Source organism: Syngnathus scovelli, chromosome 1 (assembly GCF_024217435.2).
Source record: "Syngnathus scovelli strain Florida chromosome 1, RoL_Ssco_1.2, whole genome shotgun sequence".
In the NCBI taxonomy this organism is placed as follows: Eukaryota; Metazoa; Chordata; class Actinopteri; order Syngnathiformes; family Syngnathidae; genus Syngnathus; species Syngnathus scovelli.
The window spans coordinates 29,620,302-29,645,061 of record NC_090847.1 but is presented as its reverse complement, the minus strand read 5'-3'; the positions used below and the strand labels follow the sequence as shown (position 1 = coordinate 29,645,061).

The window sequence follows — 24,760 nt, the reverse complement described above, 5'->3', positions numbered from 1 at the left end:
TTGGGTCACGTCCACACAAACCCGACAGAACAATGAGAGGATAGGCGGCCAGATTCCCAGGACGATGAGGCAGCGAGCTCTGCTTAGAGAAAAAGAGAGCTCATTAAAATTGATGATAAAAGTACTTTTACAAATGGCAAAAAGAAAATGGCACGGGTTTGCTCACCTTTAAACGGGAGAAGGTCAACATTTCAAATTGAATATCTTGGGTTTTCAAAAAGCTGCCGTTTGAAAATGGGGGGGGGGTTCAGTGTTCTACTCCCTCTATATGGCGATGCTTGGACCATTCATCAGAGAACAAAGTATCAAAAGATCACGCTTATGCGGAGACGTGTGCGAGTGGGTGAGTAGTTGCGGAATGTGTGTGTTTGTGTGAGGGGCTCCAATCAAGACAAAAGGGGCTCCAGCCAAGTATTCGGGGGGGGGGGGAGGTAAAAAAAAAAAAAAAAGAAAGACAGACATGGGCTGGAGGCCGAATTGTCCTTCTTTTATGAATGAGAACGTGCATGCATAGAACAACAGGCCAAGTGCAGAACAACAATTATCTAGTTACCTGTCTATCTATCGACCTATCTATCTATTGTCTAATTACACTAGAAAAACAGCAAGTTATAAATAGCAGTCATTTAAACGTGACGCCAGTGGAGAGTGGGCGAGAGATTTTTTTTTTTTTAGTTATCGAGCATGTGCACCCAACACAACCAAGCATTACTGAACAAAACAGTGCGAACGAAAACCAGAGGAAGAACCGGTGCAATCCAGTGCTGCTCTTGCCCCCGGATACGGATGGAGTGAAAAGCAGCGCCGGCAGCAGCTGCCGGGTTTCCATGGCGATGCGGATGTCGGACAAAAAAACAGCCGAGAAGAGGGAAACGGAGCGTCCAAAACTCACACGCTCAAACGTAAGAATAGAGAGGGAGAGAGAATGAGATCCAATGTGAGAATGAGCTAAGCCGCCACGTGAAGCGCAGACATGGAACCCCAGGACTTGCCACAGGAGACTGCCACCTTCAGGGGCACCTGGGAAACAAACACATACATTGCATGTGCAAGGAGCCACTCGGCCGCACGTTCAGCCGCAGCTACGTATAGCGGCAGCTACGTATAGCGGCAGCTACGTATAGCGGCAGCTACGTGTAACCGCAGCTACGTGTAGCCGCAGCTACGTGTAGCCGCAGCTACGTGTAGCCGCAGCTACGTGTAGCCGCAGCTACGTGTAGCCGCAGCTACGTGTAGCCGCAGCTACGTGTAGCCGCAGCTACGTATAGCCGCAGCTACGTATAGCCGCAGCTACGTATAGCCGGTCGCGAGCTGGACCTACTCCAGTCTCCACCTCCGGCAGTTGAATCTCCCCTTTTTCTCGTCCACGTTATGTCCGTTTTGGAGGCGGCAAATTCCACACAAAGTGCCTGTATGCGCTTGCTACTCACGTCAAGATGGACTCCCAGATGGTCAATGTGGCTCAAGGACTCCATGGTGCCCTCCACCAGAGCTGCACAGAGACACATTTGAAGTGGTCTGAAAGGAAAAGGCAACACCTACAAAATCACAGGTCGTTACCGGAAAAGTCTTCCACCTGCGGGTCCTTCACTTCGAAGAGGAGCTCATCCTTGAACTGAGCCATCAGCCTGTCGCAGCAGACACGCGCATTAGTTCCCCTTTGCGTAACATTCCCGCGGCTCGGCCGTGGTCATACCTGGCCGACGACCCGTCGGAGGCGGAGAGCATCTCGGACACTCGGATCATTGCCATCTTGCAGAGGTCGGCGGCGGAACCTGCACGGAACCACCATCTTGGTTTCAGCTCGTCCGGCGGGAGCGGAACGCCGCGAAGGACCTTTACCGACCTTGCAGCACATACGCAATGGCCTTTTTCTCTGTCCGCAAGCGAAGGGCTGACTCTTCAGAAAGGATGTGTCGCACGGGGCGCTGGCGGCCCAAGAGGGAGCGCACGAAACCTGAGCAAAAAGGACACGCGTTTTTGGTTTGCCGTCAAAGTCAAAGCATCGTGTTTGGCGACTTTGGCGGGATTGCACAAAGCGTAGAAAAACAGTCGTCACAGAGCTGCTTCTTCTCACACATTCCAAAAATGTGTTTAGTGTGCTCAAAGTCACCCGGGATTGGTTGCCAAGCAGCGGCTGGCTGTATAGGAACCGTATAGGAGTGCAAGCAGCGCTTCTGCCTCTGTGCACAATGACTACACACTGGTGTTGCTTCCCACCACCATAACACACATGCAGCATCTGTGCGGCCATTGGGACACACAGCAGAGCCGTACATTCCAATCGCGGGACAATGGCCACGGCTTTGCCACTAAATCCCTGCAGTATCCCTTACTGTGAGGAAAGTCATCCGGGGCACGGAACCTGAATGGCCCTCTTGCCATCAAATACGTAGGAAGTGAGCTCACAACCGCTTTGGGCCCACACAAAACCCCTCCGCTGACCCCCTGACAACTGGCACGGTGACCTTTGTGCCTGCCGTTGAGGCCCAGTGGCGCTTGGTGGGTGGGGTGGGGTGGGGGGGGATGGGCGCTTTGAGGCCGCTCTATCCGTGTGAGCGACGGCGGCTTGCAATAGGCTGCCCCTGCATAGAATGCACGCAAGTGCACGTGTGCCGACCAAACGGGATTTCCACACTCTCACGCCTGAGAATCTCACAAGCGGGGCCGACAATGACTAGGGCTGAACCATTTCGATGAATACATCAACTAATTGTGCTTTCACTCCCCAAATAATATTGATACCATCAATATTTGGACTGCTCTACTTTTAAGACGAAAGGCATTCCCGGTTTTGGGGTGGGTTGCGTGGCGAAGATTACGTTGTGCTTTATTGTCCGTGAAAAGCGAACCAGAGCGAATCAAATATTAGATGCGGGTCAGCTCGCGTTTGCAGATTCAGCAGGAGAGCCCACTTTTTTTTTAGTCTAGCATCTCTGGCGCCCAGCATTTTGCCACCGACTGAACACGTCATCACACGGCCACGGCTCGCTTGTTCTTTGGTTGATGTGATGTTTGCAAGGGGCGCACGAAAAAAGTAGACCATTCAAATCCACTGTGCGGCAGATGCGTGGAGCGCCCCGGCAACGTGCTTCCACTCGATTTGTAATTAAAGAGAAAGATTGTTGCCACCCTTTTGTTAGGCGCCGTATTTTGCGAGTCAAGCGTCTCGGCGGGTGTGCTGCGTGTGCAGTTCAAGTCTAATACGCAGTAAAGCGTATTGAGCCGCCGCCGCCGCCGCCGCAGTTGCTCTTGTTCTGGCCGACGCGAGCGCATTCATTTCCTCCCTCGGCCAAAGCGGGTGCATTCATTTCCTCACCTCGGGGGAGAACGCCCGACGTACCTTGTTTGCGGCCCTGGCGGAGAACGCTCAGCGTGAACGCCTTCACCTTTGGGAATTCCAGGAAGAAGTCGTCTTGGAATCGGTGGGCCGCCGACATTGTCACGCCCATGGTGTTGGCCAGGCAATCGCGCCCTGTGGAGGGGCACGGACAGGGATGGGCTGCTGTCAGAAATTCCGGTAGCGTCCGTTAAACTCCTCCAGCGTTGGATTAGATATTCTGCATTATGTATGACGATTGGCGCCCGGCTAATTCAAGTCAAGTTGATTTGTATAGCCCTAAATCACAAACAGTCTCAAAGGGCTTCACATAGCCAAAATTGACAATTATTCTCAAAGCATCCCCTGATCTTAAGCTCCCAAATCTAATCAATCAGAAGGGTGTTATTTGGTCTGTTTACTTGTGCTGCTCCAGATATGCATTTCTCAGATGCTAGCCGTTGCTAGCGAAGGCATGTTGCATTGTTTGCTAGCATTGAGCTAAGTGGCTCCACGTGTCCTTTCAATTCTCCTCGCTTCTGTCTGTTTAGCTTGACAATAAAGCAAGTTCCTACTTGCTTGTCAGGACGGTCAATATTAGCCAAAGTGCCGCCCATCGAGAGGGTCGAAGTTTACGGCCGCGATGTCGAGCTTTGTGCTCGGGAATAGCTCGTAGCAAGGATCTGCCCGGCCCAATGACGCTTCATCTTTGTATTCCGTCTCCATGGCAACGCATCCCTCCACCGGGGACTGTCCGGTTGAGGCTGAGCACTGTCTATTTAGCTTCTCTTTTCTGATGCCTACATTTGCCACCTTCTGAGTTTGGCGTTTGCTTCCACGGTCAGGACGTACCTCACCTTTTAGCTGAAGCTCAGTCGGGATGAGCTCCAGCTCATTCCTGGCGCGAATGAGTTGAACATCGAGGTCGTCGGTACTAACCTTTCCCATACAAAATGGAGGACACGATGCGCTTGGCTTGTTCCGTGTCCTCTGACGACACCGCGCGCTCGTGCGCCCTGAATAAAAGACGAGGTGAAGATGCCTATGAATGGCAGCACATCAGGAATCAAATGTTAACGTGACTCAAGTATACGTTATCTCCTTCTGACGAAGGAACGCGTCGATTATGGAAAGTCATCAGGGACAGACAGAGAGGTCGGAGCCTCCGACAGGGCGGGCAAATAAAAAGACCTCCGAACGTTGTCAAGGCTCAAGGCCGAGTGACCTCAAAACGAGGACGAGCAGCCCGACCGGAGCCCGTCACAGCTGGAACGCTCAAAGTAGATTTTGCAAAATCCCGCACAAGTACAAAGAAACCAAATTGATGGGGACTTCAATTGGCAGATGAGCCATTAGAAAAAGGCTGCTGAGCAGGCTGCGCAGAAACCTTTGAAACGCCGCTTGGAAATAACACACTTCCAGAACCTTCTCGTGTGTGTCCGACCCACCATTCAGAGGCTAAAAGAGCATAGGCGTCGGCCTCGGCGTCACGAAAAAGGTGGACGAGCTTGCGGTCGCCGGAGAAGTGAGCAAGGAGTCGCAGCTCCAGCTGGCAGAAGCCTGAAAAGAACACGGGCACATGTTCATTTCAGCCAAATGGATGGATGCTCAAAATGAGAGGCTAAGGCTACTTTGCGGATTTCAAAGTCAAAGTCAAAGTCAGCTTTATTGTCAATTTCTCCACATGCCAAAGACACACAAAGAAACCGAAATTTCGTTCCCCCCTATCCCACGGTGACAAGACATGGCACACAACAGACAAACAAGTAACAAGTATAACAAAAGCGTGCTGAATAAATAATGAATAAATAACACAACAATAAATAAATAAATAAGAGGAGCAGAAAAAAAAAAAAGGAGCAAGTGCGCGTACAGCAGACATTCCCGAAAATAGCGCAACAGTGCCACACGCTACGCAGAAGGGGGTAGCGAGTTCAGGGCCCTAACAGCCTGGGGAAAGAAGCTGTTGGCAAGTCTGGTGGTGCGGGAGCGCAGGCTCCTGTACCTCTTCCCAGAGGCCAGAAGGTCAAACAAAGAGTGAGCCGGGTGACTCACTCCATCCATCGCGGGTGCTCTTGGAGCCGATTATCCGCCATAAACTAGGGATTACTGTATTTCAAGTACGATGACGATTACCGTTGTTTGGGTTCGGTCATTTGTCAGTAAAATGCTCACAATACTAAATACATACAGCGAATCAAGTGCTCGGTCGGTGAAGGAACGAGCCGTGGCGGGTGGCCATTTTGCGGCCAAAGGACGAGCACGTCGGACCGGTCCCGTACGGAAGTGGGATTCCCTCCCTCCGCGCAATCGTCTCTAACCGGGCGGAGTACCGACGAGCCTCTCGGCCCATCACTCTCGGACGGTGATTTCACGGAATTCTGCTCCTTTGCATCCTACGTTTGGACAATGTGGTCGTCGGGCGCTCGCAAAATGGGCTGAATTCTTTCGTTACAAAGCAGAAGAGCGCGCCGGCAGATGTAGGTTGTATTGGTACTTCACCTGCGGCGACAAAGGTCCAGCCTTCCTCCGAGACGTACACGGCACGAGGATCAACACTGGTCACAGCCGGGTCGCTTCCTGCGCAGAACAAAGTCACAGTGGGAAAGTGAAGTGCATTCAAGTCTCATTTTCAGCTGTCTGTCTGTATTTGAATCGGCTCGGGTGGAGCAAACAATTTTGCTCCTTTTCAACCGGGGTTTGAACTAGCGGCAGCGGCGATTGAATCAAACGCTCACATCAATTGTTTTCATCCGTAGCGGACGTTGCCGCCGCGTCCTACGCCGGCCGCGACAGCAAAACAAGTCAGTCCAGAGCGGACGTGAGGAAAGGAAAGGCAAGGCAAGGCAAGGAGCAGGATTTGATGACAAGCAGCTTTGGCCGAGGTGCTGACGTTAGCAACGGCCGTACGTAGAGAAAAAGGGAGCGGCGCGGGCGGCCCTGCAATGCGGCCGCCGCGTCGACAGATGGAGGGAACGCTTTGTGAACAGGTCAGTCCGCTGTTGGCAAAATCACTGCGCGGCGTCACTCGCCTTGGCTGCCATTTTAGGATGGAGTCACATTTCAGAAACATACTCTATCCATGGAGAATTCTCAGCCGGCGTGGCCAGTGTGCTCCTTGCTTACCTTGGCCGCGTGGCATCAGGGCGATCTTAAGCGGCTCGCTCGGAACGGCGTCAAAGTTCTAGATGGATACAAACAAAACGGTGAGTATGCAACAAAGGCAAATGCAGACTTGTCTCTAATAGCCGTGTGATTGGGTTGAATTTGATTGAGATTTCAAAATGAAGCCAACTGACACGCTGGTCATATTTCAAAGGATGGCTCGGGGCAAGGAAACGGCGTCTTTGAGAGCGAGCGCACAAGCGGCACTGGAAGACCCCACTGGATGATTGCGACGCCGCTTGAAATAGCAGCAAAGGCGCGCTAACCGTCGGCCTGGACACCGCGTGGTCACGTATTTACAAGGGTAGCTATTTTGCTGCCAAGGGAGCAAAAGAGAAAAGCAATGGGTCGCGCCGAGCGGAACTCGGGCTGCAATTCCGAATCAATCGTGATCTCCCCGCGCCGAGCGTTTGCGCACGAAAGAGACCATCCGGGGGAAAAGGCCCAAGGAAGAAATTCTCAGCTTCCGCACCTCATTTATTATTCAGCAGACATAGGGAGGGAGTGACCGAGGCAGGGTCGGCGAAAAAGGACCGCAGAGGCGGGGCGTGGGCAACAAAGTGCAAATGTGCGACACGGCAAACGGCTGCTCACACAGAGGCGTCAAAGAGAGACACAAACGGAAAGCTGACTGCGAGGACCTTGTTGCACAGACGCAGCTCAAGTGGTGTCGGGCGATTTGGTCCCATCGACTCGTCGTGGAGCATATGCTCAGGTGGGAAAAAAACAAAACAAAAAAAACCACACACATTGCCATTTACAAAAGTAAACTCCGCACTGGCAGTCAGAGAGGTGCTGAGCTCGCAACTGGAACGTTGTGGCCACTATGACTCAGGGCAATACAGTAGCGGGTACACTTCTGCGGGATCTAAAAACAGATCAAGCAGGGGAGGGCGGAAGCTCGGGGGGAGGGCGCTAGGGTTTGTAAAGATAATTGTTTTTTGCGTTCTTTACTTGTTTGTATATTGTGTACTAAGTCTTGTCACCGTGGGATAGTGATAGATGGATAGATGGATAGATAGATAGATAGATAGATAGATAGATAGATAGATAGATAGATAGATAGATAGATAGATAGATAGATAGATAGATAGATAGATAGATAGATAGATAGATAGATAGATAGATAGATAGATAGATAGATAGATAGATAGATAGATAGATAGATAGATAGATAGTGTCTTGGCATGTGAAGAAATTGACAATAAAGCAGACTTTGACTTTGACTTGAAAAGACCAAACACTACTGTATGTCGTGCTCAATTGCTGTGGTATTATTTCTCGTCGTTTCAATCCTGCCCATTTATTTGGCCGGCGAGAAACAAAAGAAATGAGATCAATATCAAGAATGCCCTGCCGAATCCGATGATTCCCGTTTTTTGGATTGCGTCAGCTATGCAAGTCTTCCCCCCCGACCCCCCCCCCCTTGCTCACATCAAGTGTTTGATGAGCAAAAAAGACCATATACACGTTTCATGGGCAAAGCGCCGGCGTAGCGGATAGCGGCGCTTTCTGCACCTACTGGGTTTGCTGAGCAGAGTCTGCCGGTGACGACGCTGGTCTGCGACCATTTTGCGGAGAAGTGGCCCTGCGGAGTTTTGCAGCGTGAGCCGGAAGGGATCGGCTTTGTTTACGCCGGCAATCAAAGCGACTCACTCACCTTAGTCAGCATGTGCACGTACGTATCGTCGACAAAGTTGGATTTGGCTTGTTTCACCTGGAGGACACAATGCGGATGTTTTTTACGGTAAGGGGGGAAAATGTTCTGACACGCTCATGACCCACCTCTCTGTACTCCTGAATAATCTTGGGTAGCGGATGCACGTCTTGGTACATCTGCAACTGCAGCAAAGACAGGGGAGGGGGATCATCTTCGGAAAAGCATTTTGCACACTTTTTTCCCCCCCGTTTACAAACGCAGAGTTGGCCTCTACCGTTTTAGCTGATGCCGTCTCCTTCTTGCACTGGGGCCGCTTCTTCTTGAAGTGCTCTTGTAGACGCAGTTTCTTAAAAAGAACCTGTAAAATTGAGAAAGAACATCAAAACAACGGCTGCTACCAATATTCATTTGGCCTAATAAAATTCAGTCTAAAAAAACACAAACAAATCAAATGGCATTTTTGGGTGTCAGGCATAACGCTGTTTTGCAACACTTTGCACACGTTTGTAAGTATTGTTTCGCTTTAAAACTGAGGGGGGAATAAAATGAATAAATCGATTGATTTTTTTTTTTACATTTGTCTTATGTGTCAATGTACTATACTTAAATCATATTGGGTTGGTTATCCAGTCATGCCCCACCCACCCACCCAACCAACAGTCAAAAAGCCAGTGCAGAGCACATAGGGAGTTACTGACGTGACGGATCTGGATGGGGCTGGTCATGAGGAAATCTTGTCCTGCGGCTACATTTGCGGCCTTCTCCAAATGGTTCATCTTCCTCTGCCGGAGACAGCGATGTGAAAGAAAAACAACAATACGAGTGACAACCGCGCGCCACTGAGCCTCGAACCCAAGTGGAGCATAGGCCAAACAAAAATTCCCCCCATGGGTCCTTGAGTTTTTTTATGACAACAAGAGCTTTTGTGTTGTGTTGTGTTGTGTTGTGTTGTGTTGTGTTGTGTTGTGTTGTGTTGGAGACATTTCCGACTTGAGCCCCAAATGGAAAACGTGTGTCTCCTTCATATTTAAAAGCGCAACGCATTCAACACATGGCCACCCAAATACAAGCAGCCTCAGCGGCACGAGCGTCGTCGACCTTGACCGCTCGGTTGCAAACAACACGCACAACAGGGAGACTTGCGCAAACACACACACACACACACACGCACGACTCAGCAATTTGGCCGAAGCGTACAGCTCATGCTCCTTCTCGACGCGTGCTTGGAATGGTCACCCTGTTTGCGAAAAATAAACAAGAAAAGGAGACGAGGCGGACGATGGCCGGCCGCGCCAAAGACTTTTGGCCGCTTACCTCGAGCAGGTCCGACAGATGCATCAAAGCGTCTGTGTCCATCTGGATGCGCTGGCTCTCCATGGCTGAAAGAGTACAAGCAGCTTTCACAACTCTGGGATCATTGGAGAGCCAACCCAATAAGAAGCAATTTCTCTTCATTGCTCCCCAGAAATGAACATTGATTTTTGTACGGAAACTGATGTCGAGTAATTGTCGCAACGGTCTTTCAGAAGGAATATGGAGTAAATCTTTCCATCCATTCAGATAACCTTTCTGCCTGTCATTTTTCTCGTCTTTGAGCTTGAAGCGTGCCCTACGTCATTTTGTCAAGGAACAGGCGATTCCCGTATCTGCGCGTCTGTGCAAGAAACAAATGCCGCCACGCCACGCCACACCACGCCGGACGGCAAGGCGTGCAATCAAACTGCGTTGCGTGTCCAGCTGTCGCCATTCGTATTAGCGGCTATTTGTTGCGTCGGGAGCCCCAAAGGACGTGAATGAGTCAATCACCTGCTAGAATCGGAATCATTTTCAGCTCAACGTCCGAGTAGATGCTCCAAAGGCTTTGGGACTGGAAGCACAGGTGAGCAAAGCGCATGAGCATTTGCGACCCGCCGTCCAAGTGAGCGAGAGAGAGACAGAGAGAGAGCGAGTCTTTGTACCCGTATTTCAGCACAAAGCTTCTCGTTCAAGCAGTAGAGGGAATAGAGTTCCAACAAGACCTGGGACACAGGCGCAAAATGACAGTGTGGCTCACAACGACGAGATGCGCCTCGAGAGGCTTACGTACAGTGGCCGGCGTCGCGGGGGGCAGGCTTTTGCGGGTGTGTTTCCGAAAGAGGTCTGGGTAGCAGGAGCAAGGATCTTCGGGGTCCAGCAGCCAGCCCGACACCTGAGGGTCCAGGATACGGCAGCCCGACACTGGACGAAAGAGAAAGGCTAAATGAAGGACACACCACTGGTGAGGAGCGGTGGGCCAGTTGACACGGAATGATGCCCAACCTTAGGCCATCCGCCTAACGTACATTTGCAAGTCTCTCCTTAGAACGTATCTACTTTGCGGCGATTTTTGACGGTGAGCTATGGTTTTCGGGACAACCGGTGTCACGTTGCAAGCCAAAGCCATGGCTTTCAAGGTCACCTCTCGAAAAATACGACTCTCGCTCTCCCTTTGTTCAATTTGGACTTTATAATCATAAGCTTTCCATTTGGGGAAAGATTGGACAACTTTTTATTCAGACAAAATATGTCCTTCAACTTTCTCAGAAGACTCCAGCGTCCGTAGTGACGCAGAGCCTAACCCAGCGGTTCTTAACCTGGGTTCGATCCAACCCTAGGGGTTCGGTGAGTCGGTCTCTGTGGTTCGACAGAGACTCCACTGAGGAGGTCCGAACAAACCTGATTTATTGTGTAAATTCAGATTTGCCAGTATGTAATTTGTCGTGAGTTCACGCATTGTGTTGGTTTTGTTTGTTGAACAAGGTGATATTCATGCACGGCTCATTTTGTACACCGGTAAAAAACATCTATGTCTTGAATTAAAAACAACAATAATAATAATAACAACTCGCCAACGAGGGGTTCGGTGAATGTGCATATGAAACCGGTGGGGTTCGGTCCCTCCAACAAGGTTAAGAACCACTGGCCCAACCTTTGGCAACGTTGTCTGTCGTAACTGCTGTGTGGATTCTATGATTCGCTTTGAGTTCTTGTTTGCGCTACGTACCTTGTTTCCAGCTGAGGTGTTGTCTGCACAAGCGCAAAGCCGCGCTCAGCCATTCCTTGGCTCTGTAGCACACGGTGACACCGGCTCGCGAGGGCAGCCGCTGCAGCACGTCTCTGTACAAAAGGCAAAATGGACGGACCGCTGACACGCGCCCACGCACGGACAAAGCCGGTACCTGGTGAAAATCTGCTCTTGGGCCTGCGGCGGGTCGCCGTCCAGTCTGTGGTAGAGCAGGAGGTCGTTTTGGCCGAGCGAGCGCCTCCCGTGGCAGCCGTCCACGTCATTGATGAGAAGTAGGAGGAGGCCGCACACCGGCTGCGTGAGATTGGGTGGACTCTAGCGGAGCGACGCATCAAGAGCAAATGTGAGCTTTTTCAGAGCGTATCGCCCGGCTCGAGAAGGAACACCTTTGCTGACCTCTTCTGACTGGAGCTGCGTGCCACCATCTTGGTACACCAGGGTAAGCAGGAGCGCCTGAGCCTGCTCAATGTTTGCCATCATCTGCATTTTCTCATCTGGGCTCAGCGTCTCGGTGCTCTTCACCTTAGGGACCCCGGTCAAAATTGCGAGCGGCCAGTTCATTTCAGAGGTGCTGGCGCAGGCGCCGCCGCCGCCCCCGCTTTGTCGGGTTTCCCGGCCGGCACGGCGAGCGGAGGTCGGTTGCTGTTTAGGCCTCCGAGTGCCAGTGGCTGGTGACTTCCGCCAAGATGATTGGCGCGGCTTCATCGCATTTTCAGAGCGCGGCGACTTGCTCTTCTGCTTCGAGGAGGAGGTCTTCTGAAAAGCAGAATGATATGAGCGCACGACTGCCTTCGACCAGAGTATTTTCATCCGTGCTGGGACTTCTGAAAAGTGTAAATGCAAAGCACTTCAAGTCTACTTCTCGCGCATTCTGCAAATAAAACCCCAGTCTTTTTCAAAGCGGCCATTTTGAATGCCACTTCTGTAAAACAGCCCCAAGTCCTCACTCGGCTTCTTTTCAGCAGTCTTCTCGGTGAGTAGCGGTCTCTCTGCGGCTTCCCTGAAATTAACAGAGGAGTTCAGCGCGGGTTTGTGGGCAAGCGGGTGACGTGCATACGCCAGAAGACACGCTTACCCGTATTGCTATGAGAGCGAGTCTCCATCAAGTTGGTGCAGTCTGCCAGTTGTTCTCTGGAGTGGGATTTGGCGTTGGCCTTGGAAGCGTCACCACTGGGTGGTGCATCTCTAATCATGAAACTACACCCAGGCTGGCTCTCTTCCTTAGGCTTACGCGCACTCTCTAGAGACGTGCTCGTTTTCTCGGCATCCTCGCCGTCGTAACCTGGCCAAGTCAAGCCCTCAAAAAGATCCAGAGACAAAGCCATCTCCACGTCCGCTGAAGGTTTCCCGAAGTCGGTGGTGATCTGATAGTCAGAGGTGGCGGCGTCCTCCCTGATGCGCAAGGTGAAGAGGTCATTGCCCTCAACATCAGGAGGAGCACTCCGGCTAATTGCGCCACAGCTCATAGGGTCCGTCTCTCCCATCATCGCGTTTGCACTCGGTGGAGCTTCATCCAAGTCTGCTCCCGGAGGCCGGACGATTGGTACCGCGTCGTCTTCCCAGTCGGCAATTGGCCAAGTGACCGTCTCGGATTGGTCTCGGATGAGTTCATCTATCCAAGAGTAACCCAAATCGGCACCCTGATTCCGTGAATCCATCCCTGCGTCGGGCCGCGTCCGATCGAGCTCAACATCACCGCCGCCGTTGCCGTCTTTTGGAGGATTGCTGCCGAGGACACGCGTCCCAGTTGCGCCGCTGCTGGGCACCGATGACATTTTTTTTTTGCTGTTGTCTTCATGACATCCAAAAATGCATTTGTCACTTACCATTGCGTGACCACAGTGCCGGAAGTCGCAGCCTCCCTTTGGATGCTCGGATGCATTCCCGCCTGTATTTCTCCAAAGGCAGAATCAGGACCTAAGCGCAATCAATGAAGAACCAGAAATAATCATTAAGCTTCACATTTCTCTCCAGAGTACAAGCAGTCTCCGTCCGTCCGTCCGTCCGTCCGTCCGTGCAGCACTGTGTACAGTACAGTGAAATAGTAATAGCGCATTTTGTTGCTGTTTTGCAGTTTCTGTGATTCCGATCATCAAACACATACAAGTAACCATAATCCCAGTGACCATAAAATGCAGCTTTTAAACATGTATCAAGGGAAGAAACAATTCAAAGCTACCTTGCACTGTGTTTCAAAGTATTAGCGGGGTTCACTTTTACTGAGCACGCAAAAGCTTGATTGGCGCTTGTTCTTCCGTCGTTACTTTGGGACAACAAAGGCATTTCTCGTCATATTTCAAGTACCGAAAGAGAAGGAAAATATCGAATGCAGCGAGTGCAGACAGCGACTCAACGGGGAGAAGACACAAAGATTCAAAGTTTGGACACCATCTGCAATAGCTTCACATCTTACTCTGACCTTGGTCGATTTCTTCCAACTCGGCCTGCAGAAAATCCAAGAACTCCCGCTCGACCACGGACAGGGTTCCGGTGCTGGCTTTCTCCATCTTGTCTGTGCTTTTGTTTGTTGATTTTGATCTACAACAGAATTCAAATGCACCTTCATTACCAACACGTCAAGAACACAAGGACGTTGTCACGCTGTTGCAAAACTAGATACATAAAAATATGGATGGATGGATGGATGGACGGATGGATGGATGGATGATGATGATGTGAAAAATTTCAAACTATCAATTTCTTTGAATAATTCTTTATTTCGACAACGTTTTCCATTGGTCTATTCCCGTCTGCTCATCAGGAGCCTTCTGCGCTCCAGGTCCTCAAGTGCGCTCTGCAGGAGTTGGACATCCAAGTGGAAGCGGATGTAGAGCTCTCTCTCGTGTCTGAGGAGGGAATTGCACTCCAGCTGGAGGTGCTTCGTGTTGATCTTGCCTTTGATTTCATGGACGGCTTCTTGTAAACGCTCCAAACACGATTCTGCTTCTCGGAGTTTTTCCATCAACTCCTGTGGGCAGAGGATGGCCATTAAACATGTGACATAAGTGTTCATAGCTGGACCCAGCTTTTGGGATTTTGAATGTGGCTCAAAAGAGGAAGCGCAATGTGCCACCAGCTTACTACTGTATATGCACAAACGGTCAAACTCTCACATGCAGATTTGGTCCGCAATGCACTGCTGTTTGGTGGTGAGGAGGAGAACATCGAACAAAAGCAACCCACCTGTGCATGGGGGCACAGCAGCTCCCGGTCAGCAGTGGCCACACGCTGACAACTTACACGCAGCTCCTGGAACTCCGAGGACACGGCCTCGCGAAGGGCCTCGCAGTGGCCCTGAACCTGAGCCACTGTGAAGTCCTGGTCCCGGCTGGCCGCTGTCAGCGCTTGATGGGACGCCCGGAGGTCCTTTGCCAAGCCGCAAGCAGCCTGCTTGAGCGCCTCGTACGTCTGAAAAGGTTCTACTCTTCCACGGGACGAATGGTGCTCGAGGAGGAGCCGCAGGAGTCTGAGGGGGAAAATGAGAAGACTGCTCCATTACTGAAGCCTAAGCGTTGTGCGAGCTGGGTCCCAAAACTCGGACTTATAACATCCTACTTTGACGCCGTCTCGGTATCAAGGAGCTGTGAAAAATAGCCCTTTGCCACCATATTGTGAAATCTAGTAGTCATTACAAAGTATGATGGAGATGAAGTTTTGTCTAAATAAAAAAAAAAATGGTGCTTTGCTGCCATCTGCAGACCATTTTATACCTTCAATTAAAATCCTTTCAGGAAGAAACGGCTAACGATGGCGAGCCGTAACGCCCACAGTGGACGCACTGTTTTTATGCTCCAGCTCATAGCTGAGTGTCACAGTGCAAAAATTGTGCAAAAGGCCCGGCTAACCAGGGTGCAAGAACGTTGCTTCGACGCGTTACCTGCGGAACGTGGCGTCCTTGCTGGTGACGACGGGGTTCGGCCTGGTGTTTAACGCCAACTCGGGATGCGCCAGAGCGCCCAATCTGAGGGACGTGGCGTCGCGTTCTTTGACAAGCCTGCCGTTGACGTTTGCTAGATGATTCAGGCACGCTCGCCACTCTCGTAACTCAATCTGCTGAGCCAAGTGCAGGACGTCGAAGGAGGCCTTCTGGCGGAGGAGATGATCACGTACCTGGTAAGACATTTGACAGCCATTTTATTGGTTGTTGTTGTTGTTTTTTTTTTATGTCACCGGCACAGGGGAGAGTCACTGAAGCTAAAGAGGCAGCTGCCAAATATGTCTGCATTTTTATAAATCAGGGTATGGATCCCAAAGCATTACAAAAGGGCTAGTAGATGGCTTGCCAATCCGCAGCCTTCATCATATTTGATCTGGTCCTTTGGAAGACTGCTGGAGTGCAAACACGAGAGGTCCTTGTGTTCACAAACCTCATCCAGTTGGCTGGCGAGATCGCTCTGTAGAGCCAGTTGCAGGGCCAAGTCTGCCTTCAGCACCGGCACGACCAACAGCCGGGCGGACTCCCGAAGGACCGGGGGCACCGGTCCGCGGAGCTGAACTTCCGTCTCCGCCTCCACGGCTTGCAATTCCATCCGAGACGCCAGCTCGCGCACACGAAGCGAGGCCGGGTTGGCGATACGCTGCTGGGGTAAAGCGGTCGACACGAGAGGTGACGGACGCCCACGCACCGAATCGTCCCATACGTTCTTTTCGCGGCGCTCCGCGTTTACCTGGACGCTCGCCAACTTCTCGGAAAGCCAGTCGCGCCCGGCCGTGACGCTCGCCTCCTCTGCTGTGGCTTGCATCAGTTGGTGCTGGGTCGTGATGTGCACCAACTCAAGTCTGGCCACATGGGTCCTCTTTTGCGCCGCTTCACTCTTTTTCTTATCCTCCTCTTTCTCTTTTCCTTGACAAGAGCTGAGGTCCAACCCCTGGAAACTTTCTGAGGAGGAGGTATCAACAAGGTCCGCGAAGAAGTGATTCCGAGCGAAAGCGGCGAGCGTTTTGGTGTTGAGCTCCTCTTGGCGAAGATACAGATTCAGAGAGAGCTGAGAAAGAAGAGGCTCGCGCTTTCGGCCGGCGGATGCGTGCGCCGCCGCTTCCGGCTGAACGGAGAGGTGCGACGTCAGCTCGCCCGCCTTGTCTGCGAGGCTTTGGAGCTCAGCGTTGGTGTTGGCGTTCTCGGCTTCGAGAGAAGCGCTAGCCTCCTTTAGCTGGGACGCAGCCCGTTCCAGTTCGGCGGCGAGCCGGAGGTCCGCATCCGCACCGGAAGCGGCCACGGCCTGCAGCCTCTTGAGGCGCTGCTGCTTCAGAGCCTTCTCCTTCATCAACGCCTGAAACTCCGCTTCCAAATCTTCGACAGTGGCACACTCCTCGGCTGAACTGCTCTCTTTGAACGGTCCGATGGTTTTAAGGACCTTGTCTAAGGCTGCTTGGTCCAAGACGGGCACGCCGGACTTCTGGAGCTCTCGATAAGTCTGCACTTCCTCTGTGGTCAAAACATTGCTCTGGTTCAGGCTCTGACAGACAAAACGCAAGAAGTGCAGGTTTTCCGGAGAACCGTTGAACATCCAGTCGAACTCGGAGGGCTCCAGAGAGGCTGCGTCGGGATAGCCCAGTCGAGCCATGGCCTCCACAAAATGCCCACCGCTCAACATGGCGCTCGCTTATCTTGTTGTAGAACTGGAAGGGAACAAAGGCTTGTTAACTTGAGTTTTTCCTTCCAATCCTATCCAGCACATTTAAAAACAACAGAGCCAACCGACGTGCGGCACATGAGGTCTTCTTGTGGCGCTGAGGCTAAACATCTTGATTCGATTGTTCCATAAATGTAATCATTTTTCTATTACCATTCTATTTTGTTGCGTTGGTGATTGAGGAATGAAATGAGAAACGGCAAATGTCTCTTTGGGACATGGGATTAGCAAAGTAGCTTGAGGTATGCCTTTAGCTTGCTTTCTTTCCCCTTCTCTAAGACACTCTTTGCACAAATGAGTTGATTTCATTGAAGACTGCCACGTCCGATCACAGAGTAGGAATCCTGGAGATGAGCGTTAGACCTTGTTCCGCCATCTCGCAGAGAAGGCTCCACAGCTGTGTCTCCATCTTTCTAGCATACATTAGATGGCAGCTTCCTGGTATTTACTCTTAGCATAGCGAGCATCAAAAACAAAGAAGAGGGAAAAATATAGCTGTCGAGATACACCAAATGTCAACGTGATGAAACACAACTCACAATTTCAATGGGGTTCCTTCCCGCAGTTTAGCAAGCAGCCACTCGAAGGCGGCCGCGGACTTGAAAGGCGCGCCTAAGCCTGAACGTCATCAACAGGTGACACTGTCGACAGGATGACGCACGCGTGCTTTCAGCCAATCGCGTGCGAGCCAAACATTTAAGTTTCCGCCCATCTTTGATAGTCGTCTGCCTCAAATTAAAATCTCCGCAATACCCAAGTTGGAAAGGGCGCCTACTGTCCTCGTCCTACAGTCGACAATAACTGGTAAGGGAGAATGGCAAAGTTGAAATGTATTCTTCTTTATGAATTTTACGAGGAAGCGGCTAAATCACATGTTCTAGCGCTCCGAATGCGCACGCGGTCTTTTTTAGTTCAAGAATTCACTTGAAACGAACTCGGCAACAATTGCATTCCACACCGGAGAATATTTGCCCGAAGACGGGATATGAAGAACACCACGAGTTAAACGCAAGGGTGTGCAGACTTTTGTTCTCAAGGGCCACATGGGCTTTTGAAGAGGCCAGTCGGGCCGTGTAATTTGTAGAGTAGGTACAACTAAATACGTAGAGTAAAGGTTTAAATCGGTGTAAAAGAGCTTTGTAATAAATTCATAATCCATCTTTTTTTCAATATTAATGTCATTATTTTTTCAATTAACGGCAAAGTTCTTCATTGTGGGAAAGCTTATTTATTACAGTGAAAAACGTCAAATTATTTAGCATACCACTTTTGTATTTTATGTAAACTGGTGATTTTTGTTCAGGCTCTTTTTAAAATTGTACTTGTGAGTATTTTAATTATAAGTAATTGGATAAAAACCGTATTGACGGTTTATGAGACCAAAATGATGCTTATTTCCTGATCGCAAGTACGATCCATTTATCTCTCATCACCCAAATATTTTATGAAAGAAAAAGCATGTACAATCGTTCAAATTGTAACTATTTTCTATCGTCAGTGAAGTACCTTACGAATGAGCAATATTCATCCATCCATTTTCCAAATTGCTTCTCCTTCCGAGGTTGGCCGGAGCTGACTTTGGGGAGTAGGCGGGGGACACCCTGAACCGGTAGCAAGCCAATAGCAAGGCACACGGAGAAAAACAAACAATCGTTCGCAATTTGGAGTGGAACGCTTATCTAAAATGGTCATTTTTATCATTAATGACTTGCTAACATGAAATAATCATCTCGTTGATAAACGTTGCGTTAGCCCGGCCCGGCCCGGCCCAGCCCGGGTCGAAACGGCAACCTCCCCGATCGTATTTTCGGCATGACATTCTAACGTTGGTCCATCCAGGTGCTGACCCAAACGTCCAACCATGGTTCGAGCTAAGACGTGGACCCTGAGCAAATATTTCCAAGGCTTTCCCAAGGAAAGCGACTTCCAGCTCAAAGCCGAGGAGCTCCCCGAGCCGAAAGATGGACGTACGGCCATTTTGTTGTTGTTTTCAAACTGCAGTCTTTCCGTCTTATTGCCGTTTGTTTTGTTTCAGAGGTGCTTTTGGAGGCCTTGTTTCTGAGTGTTGACCCTTACATGAGGTCAGTGAAAAGAAATCCGCTTTAAAAAGTTCCATTCAAGGGAGACTTTCAAACATTTTTAAATCTTGCAACATTTTAAAATATATAAATATGATATTATTGATTAGAATACAAATGAATTTATTGCTGATGTTTGACACCAAATTATTGTGAAGAGCACTGTGCAATCATGATTTCAGTTTCATCATTTGCAATCGGATGTTTGTTTGTTTGTTTGTTTGTTTTTTCTTTCCTACTTTCAAATTCTTTCTAACGCGATTTGAAAGTCTGCGTTGCCAAATGTAATAAAGTCACTTCTTGTCTGCTCAGGCCTTTTAGCCGCGTTCGCATGAAAGAAGGAGACGTGATGATCGGAACTCAAGTGGCCAAGTAAGGAGCAGAGAGACGACATCATGCACATGTGCAGCCGCAGAGCAACAAACAGGACAGACTGACTCACTGGGATGGAACGGCAATGTTTAGGATGAGTCACTCACGTCTTCAAAGTTCTCCTGGCTTTGTTGTCGCGTAGGGTGATCCAGAGCAAAAACGCAGCGTTTCCCGTAGGGGCCCACGTCGTGGGCCGCGGCGGATGGAGAACACGCACCGTGTCGGACGGCTCCGACCTCATCCCGGTCATGCCCGATTGGCCTCGGGACGTTTCGTTGTCTTTGGCTCTTGGCATCGTGGGCATGCCTGGGTAAGGAAGGGAGGGAGGGAGGGAGGGATGAAGTTAGTTGTTGTCAAACACCTTGCAGCAAACGCAAAAGCAAGTCACGCTTCCATCGCAACCTATTGCGCAAAGTCGAAATGGAACGTGTCCGCCGAGACAAAGGTGCAGTTAAGTTAGCTTCCATCTGTGACGTGAACGCGGCCGTTTTGTAGCTGTGAGGAGCGTCAAGTCACACATACTAGAAAGATACCAAAACGTTGTGTAGGTTAGGCTGCGTCAACGCCGACGTGGGAGCAGCAGTCGAAGAACAGAAGGCGACTCTTGTTCCGTATCTGGCACAAAAGAACTCTTTCTAGCTGGCGTCTATCCAATCGTTCAACTGCGACTCGACGGTATTATTGCAAGCGTAGAAGGAAAAAGGCGAGCCGGATCCTTACCTACTGCACATCCTCTCGGTCACCAGGCTAACCGCTCTGTACGGAATCGAAGAAGTCCTGGAGCTGAAATCGGGCGAGACGTTGCTGGTGAACGCGGCGGCGGGGGCGGTGGGCTCGGTGGCCGGGCAGATAGCCAAAATGAAGGGCTGCAAGGTGGTGGCTTCGGCGGGCTCCGACGCCAAGGTGGCCTTCCTCAAAGAGCTGGGCTTCGACGAGGCCTTCAACTACAAAACGGTGGCCTCCCTGGAGGAAGCTCTGAGGAAGGCAGCTCCCGACGGATACGACTGCTTTTTCGAAAACGTGAGCCGACGACCGCGCTTCCTGCCCTCGCGTTTCTGTCGTTCCTCATATTTTTAGGACTACTCTTCAGGTGGGAGGCCCTTTCTCCAGCGTCGCCATGTCACAGATGAAAGATTTTGGAAGAATCGCCGTGTGTGGAAGTATATCCACCTACAATGACACCGAGGCGCAGACAGGTACACGCGCGCGCCGCGCGCTTGTGTTTTCATTTAAAGGAACGCAATTTCACTAGAGGGCGACATTGTCCTTTTGAGAAACTGAGCGTCCCTTTGAGAGGAACCTGGTCATTTCTGCTCTTTGGGGAGTTTCAACAAAATACTTAATTGCATTTTTTGGTCAATACATTTATCACCAAGGTCATTTAAAAGCGGATTTTTGCTTTCTGTGGGGGAACTAGGCCAGGCCATGATTAGCATATAACTGAACAAAATGTGGCGGCCTCATGTGGCCCGCTGGCCTTACTTTGGCGAGCCCCGCCGTGGGGAGCCATTTTGAGCTTGTATCTGTCGCTCCGACAGGCCCGTATCCTCAAATGACCATGATCGTCAAGCAGCTCAAGATGGAGGGCTTCATGCAAAGCAGATGGGAACCAAAGCACCCAGAGTCCCTCAGGAGGCTCATGGCCTGGTTGAAAGAGGTTTGTGGAGGGAGGAAAAACACGTCACCGTTGGACTTGCCGCCATTGTTCCTCCCTGCAAACAAACGGCTGCTTTTGGTTTCCGTCTCGCAAACAAACAAACAGCTGCTTTTTGTTTCCGTCTTGCAGGGGAAACTGCAGAGCCACGAACACGTCACCAAAGGCTTTGAAAACATGCCGGCGGCTTTCATGGGAATGCTGCGAGGAGAAAACATCGGCAAGGCTATCGTGGCGGTCTGATGTGAAGACACCAGTCAGTATTAGTCCGAGTGATGGAAACCACACAACTCGCAAGAATGACAACGCAACTTTTTCCCGCTGACGTATTGAGCATTTAAAAAGGAATAAATCACGTGCAAGTTTTGGCAGCCTCGCAATACTGATGATGCAATCGGCAGCAATGATAGCCTGAAGTCTTTTGCATGTGATGACACAAGCTTGACACACGACGGGGGGGCGTGGGGGTCTAGTACGCAGCCAAATAAGCTTGACACACGACGGGGGGGTCTAGTACGCAGCCAAATTGTTGCCCAGATCCCAGGTTTTTGTGATATTAAAATCATTTTAAATTCCAAGGTACTGTATAAACTATTCAATAGACTACTAAGTAAAGAAACAATGGCGCAAGGCTGACATTACAAAGAGCTGAACATCAACAATTTCCTAAACGTGGGGGTAAACTTTATTGTGGTCTGAAGAGACCCATTCTAAATCTAAAAGGTCCATATGTTTGGCTCAAACGAGATGCATTTATCGTGTCTTACTCCGACAGTCTGTTAAATCCAATGAAATAGCACGGCGATTAAAGATGAAGGCCTCCCGCTCAAGTGTGCCAACCCTTTATTTTTGCCTGATTTGAATCTGAATGGCGGTCGCGAGAGCCTCGTCGCCACGGTTACCAAAGATGCTCTTCATTTATTAATGTTAGTGAACCACTTGGTTATGTGGTTGGTCGGGCACCGCCGTCCTTTCATATAGTGAGCTATCTTGCTACTACTACACGTGTAGGGTGCAGTTCAGAGACTCGTGAGAAAAACACAAATGATACAAATAGTCTAGAAGCGTAACGCCATTGCGTGGATTCGGTTGACAATATGTGAAAAACAGAATGAAGCTCATAAAACATTGAGTCTGTTTGTAAAAGCTCTCGGCATGTGCGTGTAAGCGCTCTACATTTATTTTGGTGGTTGCACTTCCCACTTGTATTTTGAAAACTCACACGACTTCCTCATGTGCTTGTGTTGAGCTTGCCGCAGGGAGGAGCGTGTTGCGTCCAAACCGCCGTAACGGCACACAAACCGAGTCATTTCCACTGAGCCTTCAAGCGTTTTGCAAAAGTGAGCTCGCTGCCTTGCCCATTTCCCCCAGCAACAATCGCCATGGTTTTGATCAACATTGAAAGCTTGGTAAGTTGGCTCGGTTTCCGTGTATTTGTAAGCCCAAACCATCATCATAGAATAGAATAGAATAGAATAGAATAGAATAGAATAGAATGGACATTTGGCATGTCTCCACGATTGTTCCCACCCTTTGCTCGAAGGTTGGAACAGTTCACTTATGTGTGGACTTTGCTGCTGTAACATTAACCACTGAAGTAATGGTCGGGACCGCGAATCGACATCGTTGCAGAAAGAACGACAGAACGATAAAAAAAGGCTCAAGCTACATCGCTAAAAATAGTGAAAATAGTGACCGATTAGGCAGAGTTAACGTAGCTAACTCGCCGGGGGGGGCATTGGCGTGACAGAGCCCGCCCGCACGCCCGCCCGGCCGGCTATCGAAGCTAATGCTAATTCTTCGGCAAACAAGGATGGCGTCACACCTACATTTCCGGACACCGCAATTCCAATCCAAAGGACTTTAACGACAACAATCAAAGTTACATTGGAGTATTTTGGATCGGTGAAAAGTAACGTCGGATTCAATAAAATGTCGAGCTGGCGAGGCGGGAAAACGGGCTACTGTAATTTGCCCCTCCACAAAACAACTTGACGAGTCAACTACAATATGTGCTACGTACAATATGTGTGATTAGTTTTTTCTTTCTTCAAACTCACCTCATTAACTTTTGAGTTCGTTGCCTTGGCTCGATTTAGGGTGTTTTTTCCTCAGCGACGTCGTTCCCTTCGTCGAATTTAGGACTAATTATGTTCAAACGGAGCTCGAACCTGGCCATCACCTGATGCTGACGTCATGCTGCGTTCGCGGTCAGCGGGACAAGTCGAATGGTCGTTTGTGCTGTTGAATTGTTTGCCCTGCTCCCCCCCCCCCCCCCATTTCTGCTCCCCAGGAAGAGTTTGAGGGTTACCTGAATAACAGCGGAAACAAGCTCATCGTGGTGGACTTCACAGCACATTGGTGTGGACCCTGTAAAATGATCGGCCCTACTTTTGAAGTGAGCCAACAATGTCTCTTCTGTTCAATGTCGTGCGTCGTGATGGCTCAACTAAAGGGGGTGGATTCCCTTGCAGGCAGCGGCGAATGACCCGGACTACGCAGATGTGATTTTCCTCAAAGTGGATGTGGATGAGTGTCAGGTACGCCCGCTAGAAGCAGGAAGGCAAAATGTCAAACCCCCCTAATCTTTGCCAAACATTTTAGCTGCGGTAATGTGGAAAGTGACGAAACGTCCTCCGCTGAAGTGTCATCATTACCAGCTTGAGCTTTTACATTGACTTCCTGTTGTGTATCAAGGCTCGCCGTCTTTTATTATTATTGTGAGTGTCACTTTCAGTTCAGGCAGGCAGGCAGGCAGGCGGCACACAGGTCCAAATCCAAATTGTTTGTAATCCAACTAAGGTTTCAACATAAAGGGTTCCAAGAAGTAAACTAAAGTTTGTTTTCTAAATTCCAAAAATGACGAGCTTGAAGTAGCTTGAAACGGCCTTTTAGCGCTAAAAAATGATGTCACTACTATCTTCCTTCTTGGTCCGACCGAGACTAACTACCAAGTGGGAGCAGCCTATTTATTGAGCAAAGGCTTTGTCAAATAAAAGTCCATGGCCCAAGGCCAGCGAGTCTTAAACACAAATAAGAATCGAAGCTAATTGGCTCCAACAATTATTATTATTGTTATTATTTTTAAATCAGGGATGAATTGTATTGTATTTGACCGACTTGGACTTTGTGCTTTTCAGGAAGTGAGCATGAAATGCGAAATCAACTGCATGCCCACATTCCACTGTTACCGGAATGGAAAGCGGGTAAGCCTAACATTTGTGATGTCATCTTGTTGAATTTTAAATTCCTAAATGCTCTGTTTTTGTTCCTACTTTTGACAGCAAGCTGAGCTCTCTGGGGCCAATGTTGAAAAACTCAAGGAATTGATCAAATCACAAAGTAAACAACAGTAACCATCTTTATTCCACCCGGCATGAATTCAGTGCATGTCTTGTGTGTGCGTCGAAACAAGTGACAAGAACGTCGCTTCAATAAAACTTTGGCCCGAGTTGCTCGGAAATGATTTTCGCTGTGGATTGAATCAATGGGAACTTGGGACTCTTTTTGTCATCGCAAATGCATCACACCTACCAAGTGTGTCAAAAGCAAATACAGCCATTTATGCTTTAATTCCATTTTAAAAAAGTTACTTTACATAGACTAGACAAACACATCCATCATTTGTACAAGTGTGTGTGTGTGTGTGTGTGTGTGTGTGTGTGTGTGTAGCAGCGTATGTTCAATACTGTTGTTTCTTAATATGAAAAAAAATACAGCTTTATATTACAAACGGGTTCTTGCTTTGCTGCTTTGTGAGGAAGTCCCCTCCAAACAGGGGCCAGAGAAATGTTTAGAAGTGATAGTATCCCGACCTCCGTTTCCTTCAACGACAG

The 24,760-nt window shown here is 49.7% G+C and overlaps 5 protein-coding genes across 8 annotated transcripts in view; 2 read left to right on the top strand and 3 right to left on the bottom strand.

Annotated features, from left to right (window-relative positions):
* Positions 1–466: 466 nt before the first annotated feature.
* On the bottom strand, positions 467–23,218 carry poln (polymerase (DNA directed) nu). Its single transcript, XM_068650832.1, has 27 exons — positions 22,985–23,218; positions 13,607–13,725; positions 13,014–13,104; positions 12,263–12,945; positions 12,135–12,187; positions 11,584–11,943; positions 11,342–11,502; positions 11,167–11,279; positions 10,231–10,361; positions 10,103–10,162; positions 9,951–10,011; positions 9,459–9,523; positions 8,843–8,926; positions 8,419–8,502; positions 8,270–8,326; positions 8,145–8,201; positions 8,007–8,072; positions 6,446–6,503; positions 5,822–5,899; positions 4,768–4,879; positions 4,259–4,335; positions 3,344–3,475; positions 1,847–1,957; positions 1,697–1,775; positions 1,561–1,628; positions 1,431–1,492; positions 467–1,020 (listed from the first exon to the last, which is right to left on the bottom strand). The coding sequence occupies exons 1-27, from the start codon at positions 22,987–22,989 to the stop codon at positions 949–951; spliced, it is 3,099 nt and encodes a 1,032-aa protein (XP_068506933.1). The 5' UTR covers positions 22,990–23,218; the 3' UTR covers positions 467–948.
* Positions 13,885–19,527, bottom strand: haus3 (HAUS augmin-like complex, subunit 3). 3 transcript variants are annotated; one of them, XM_049726135.1, is made up of 6 exons: positions 19,378–19,527; positions 15,855–16,806; positions 15,555–15,767; positions 15,065–15,297; positions 14,371–14,653; positions 13,885–14,155 (listed from the first exon to the last, which is right to left on the bottom strand). In XM_049726135.1, exons 2-6 carry the CDS (start codon positions 16,779–16,781, stop codon positions 13,928–13,930), a joined length of 1,884 nt encoding a protein of 627 aa, XP_049582092.1. In that variant the 5' UTR covers positions 16,782–16,806; positions 19,378–19,527; the 3' UTR covers positions 13,885–13,927. The 3 variants fall into 3 exon arrangements, with proteins under 3 accessions (XP_049582092.1, XP_049582019.1, XP_049582245.1); XM_049726062.1 differs by lacking the exon at positions 19,378–19,527 and adding an exon at positions 17,360–17,480; XM_049726288.1 differs by lacking the exon at positions 19,378–19,527 and adding an exon at positions 17,360–17,480 and having other exon boundaries at positions 15,555–15,764.
* On the top strand, positions 17,489–21,290 carry LOC125975364 (prostaglandin reductase 1-like). 2 transcript variants are annotated; one of them, XM_049730888.2, is made up of 9 exons: positions 17,489–17,624; positions 18,660–18,787; positions 18,856–18,901; positions 19,211–19,270; positions 19,413–19,580; positions 20,017–20,290; positions 20,361–20,466; positions 20,809–20,927; positions 21,057–21,290. In XM_049730888.2, the coding sequence occupies exons 2-9, from the start codon at positions 18,682–18,684 to the stop codon at positions 21,165–21,167; spliced, it is 990 nt and encodes a 329-aa protein (XP_049586845.1). In that variant the 5' UTR covers positions 17,489–17,624; positions 18,660–18,681; the 3' UTR covers positions 21,168–21,290. The 2 variants fall into 2 exon arrangements, with proteins under 2 accessions (XP_049586845.1, XP_049586936.1); XM_049730979.2 differs by lacking the exon at positions 19,413–19,580.
* Positions 22,165–24,390, top strand: txnb (thioredoxin b). The gene is made up of 5 exons (XM_049732224.1): positions 22,165–22,333; positions 23,218–23,322; positions 23,399–23,464; positions 24,065–24,130; positions 24,209–24,390. The coding sequence occupies exons 1-5, from the start codon at positions 22,307–22,309 to the stop codon at positions 24,278–24,280; spliced, it is 336 nt and encodes a 111-aa protein (XP_049588181.1). The 5' UTR covers positions 22,165–22,306; the 3' UTR covers positions 24,281–24,390.
* Positions 24,268–24,760, bottom strand: part of svep1 (sushi, von Willebrand factor type A, EGF and pentraxin domain containing 1) — a 29,175-nt gene continuing 28,682 nt past the window's right edge. The window contains 1 exon segment of the mRNA XM_049719148.2: positions 24,268–24,748. Coding sequence (XP_049575105.1) covers positions 24,718–24,748 — 31 coding nt within the window. The 3' untranslated portion in view covers positions 24,268–24,717.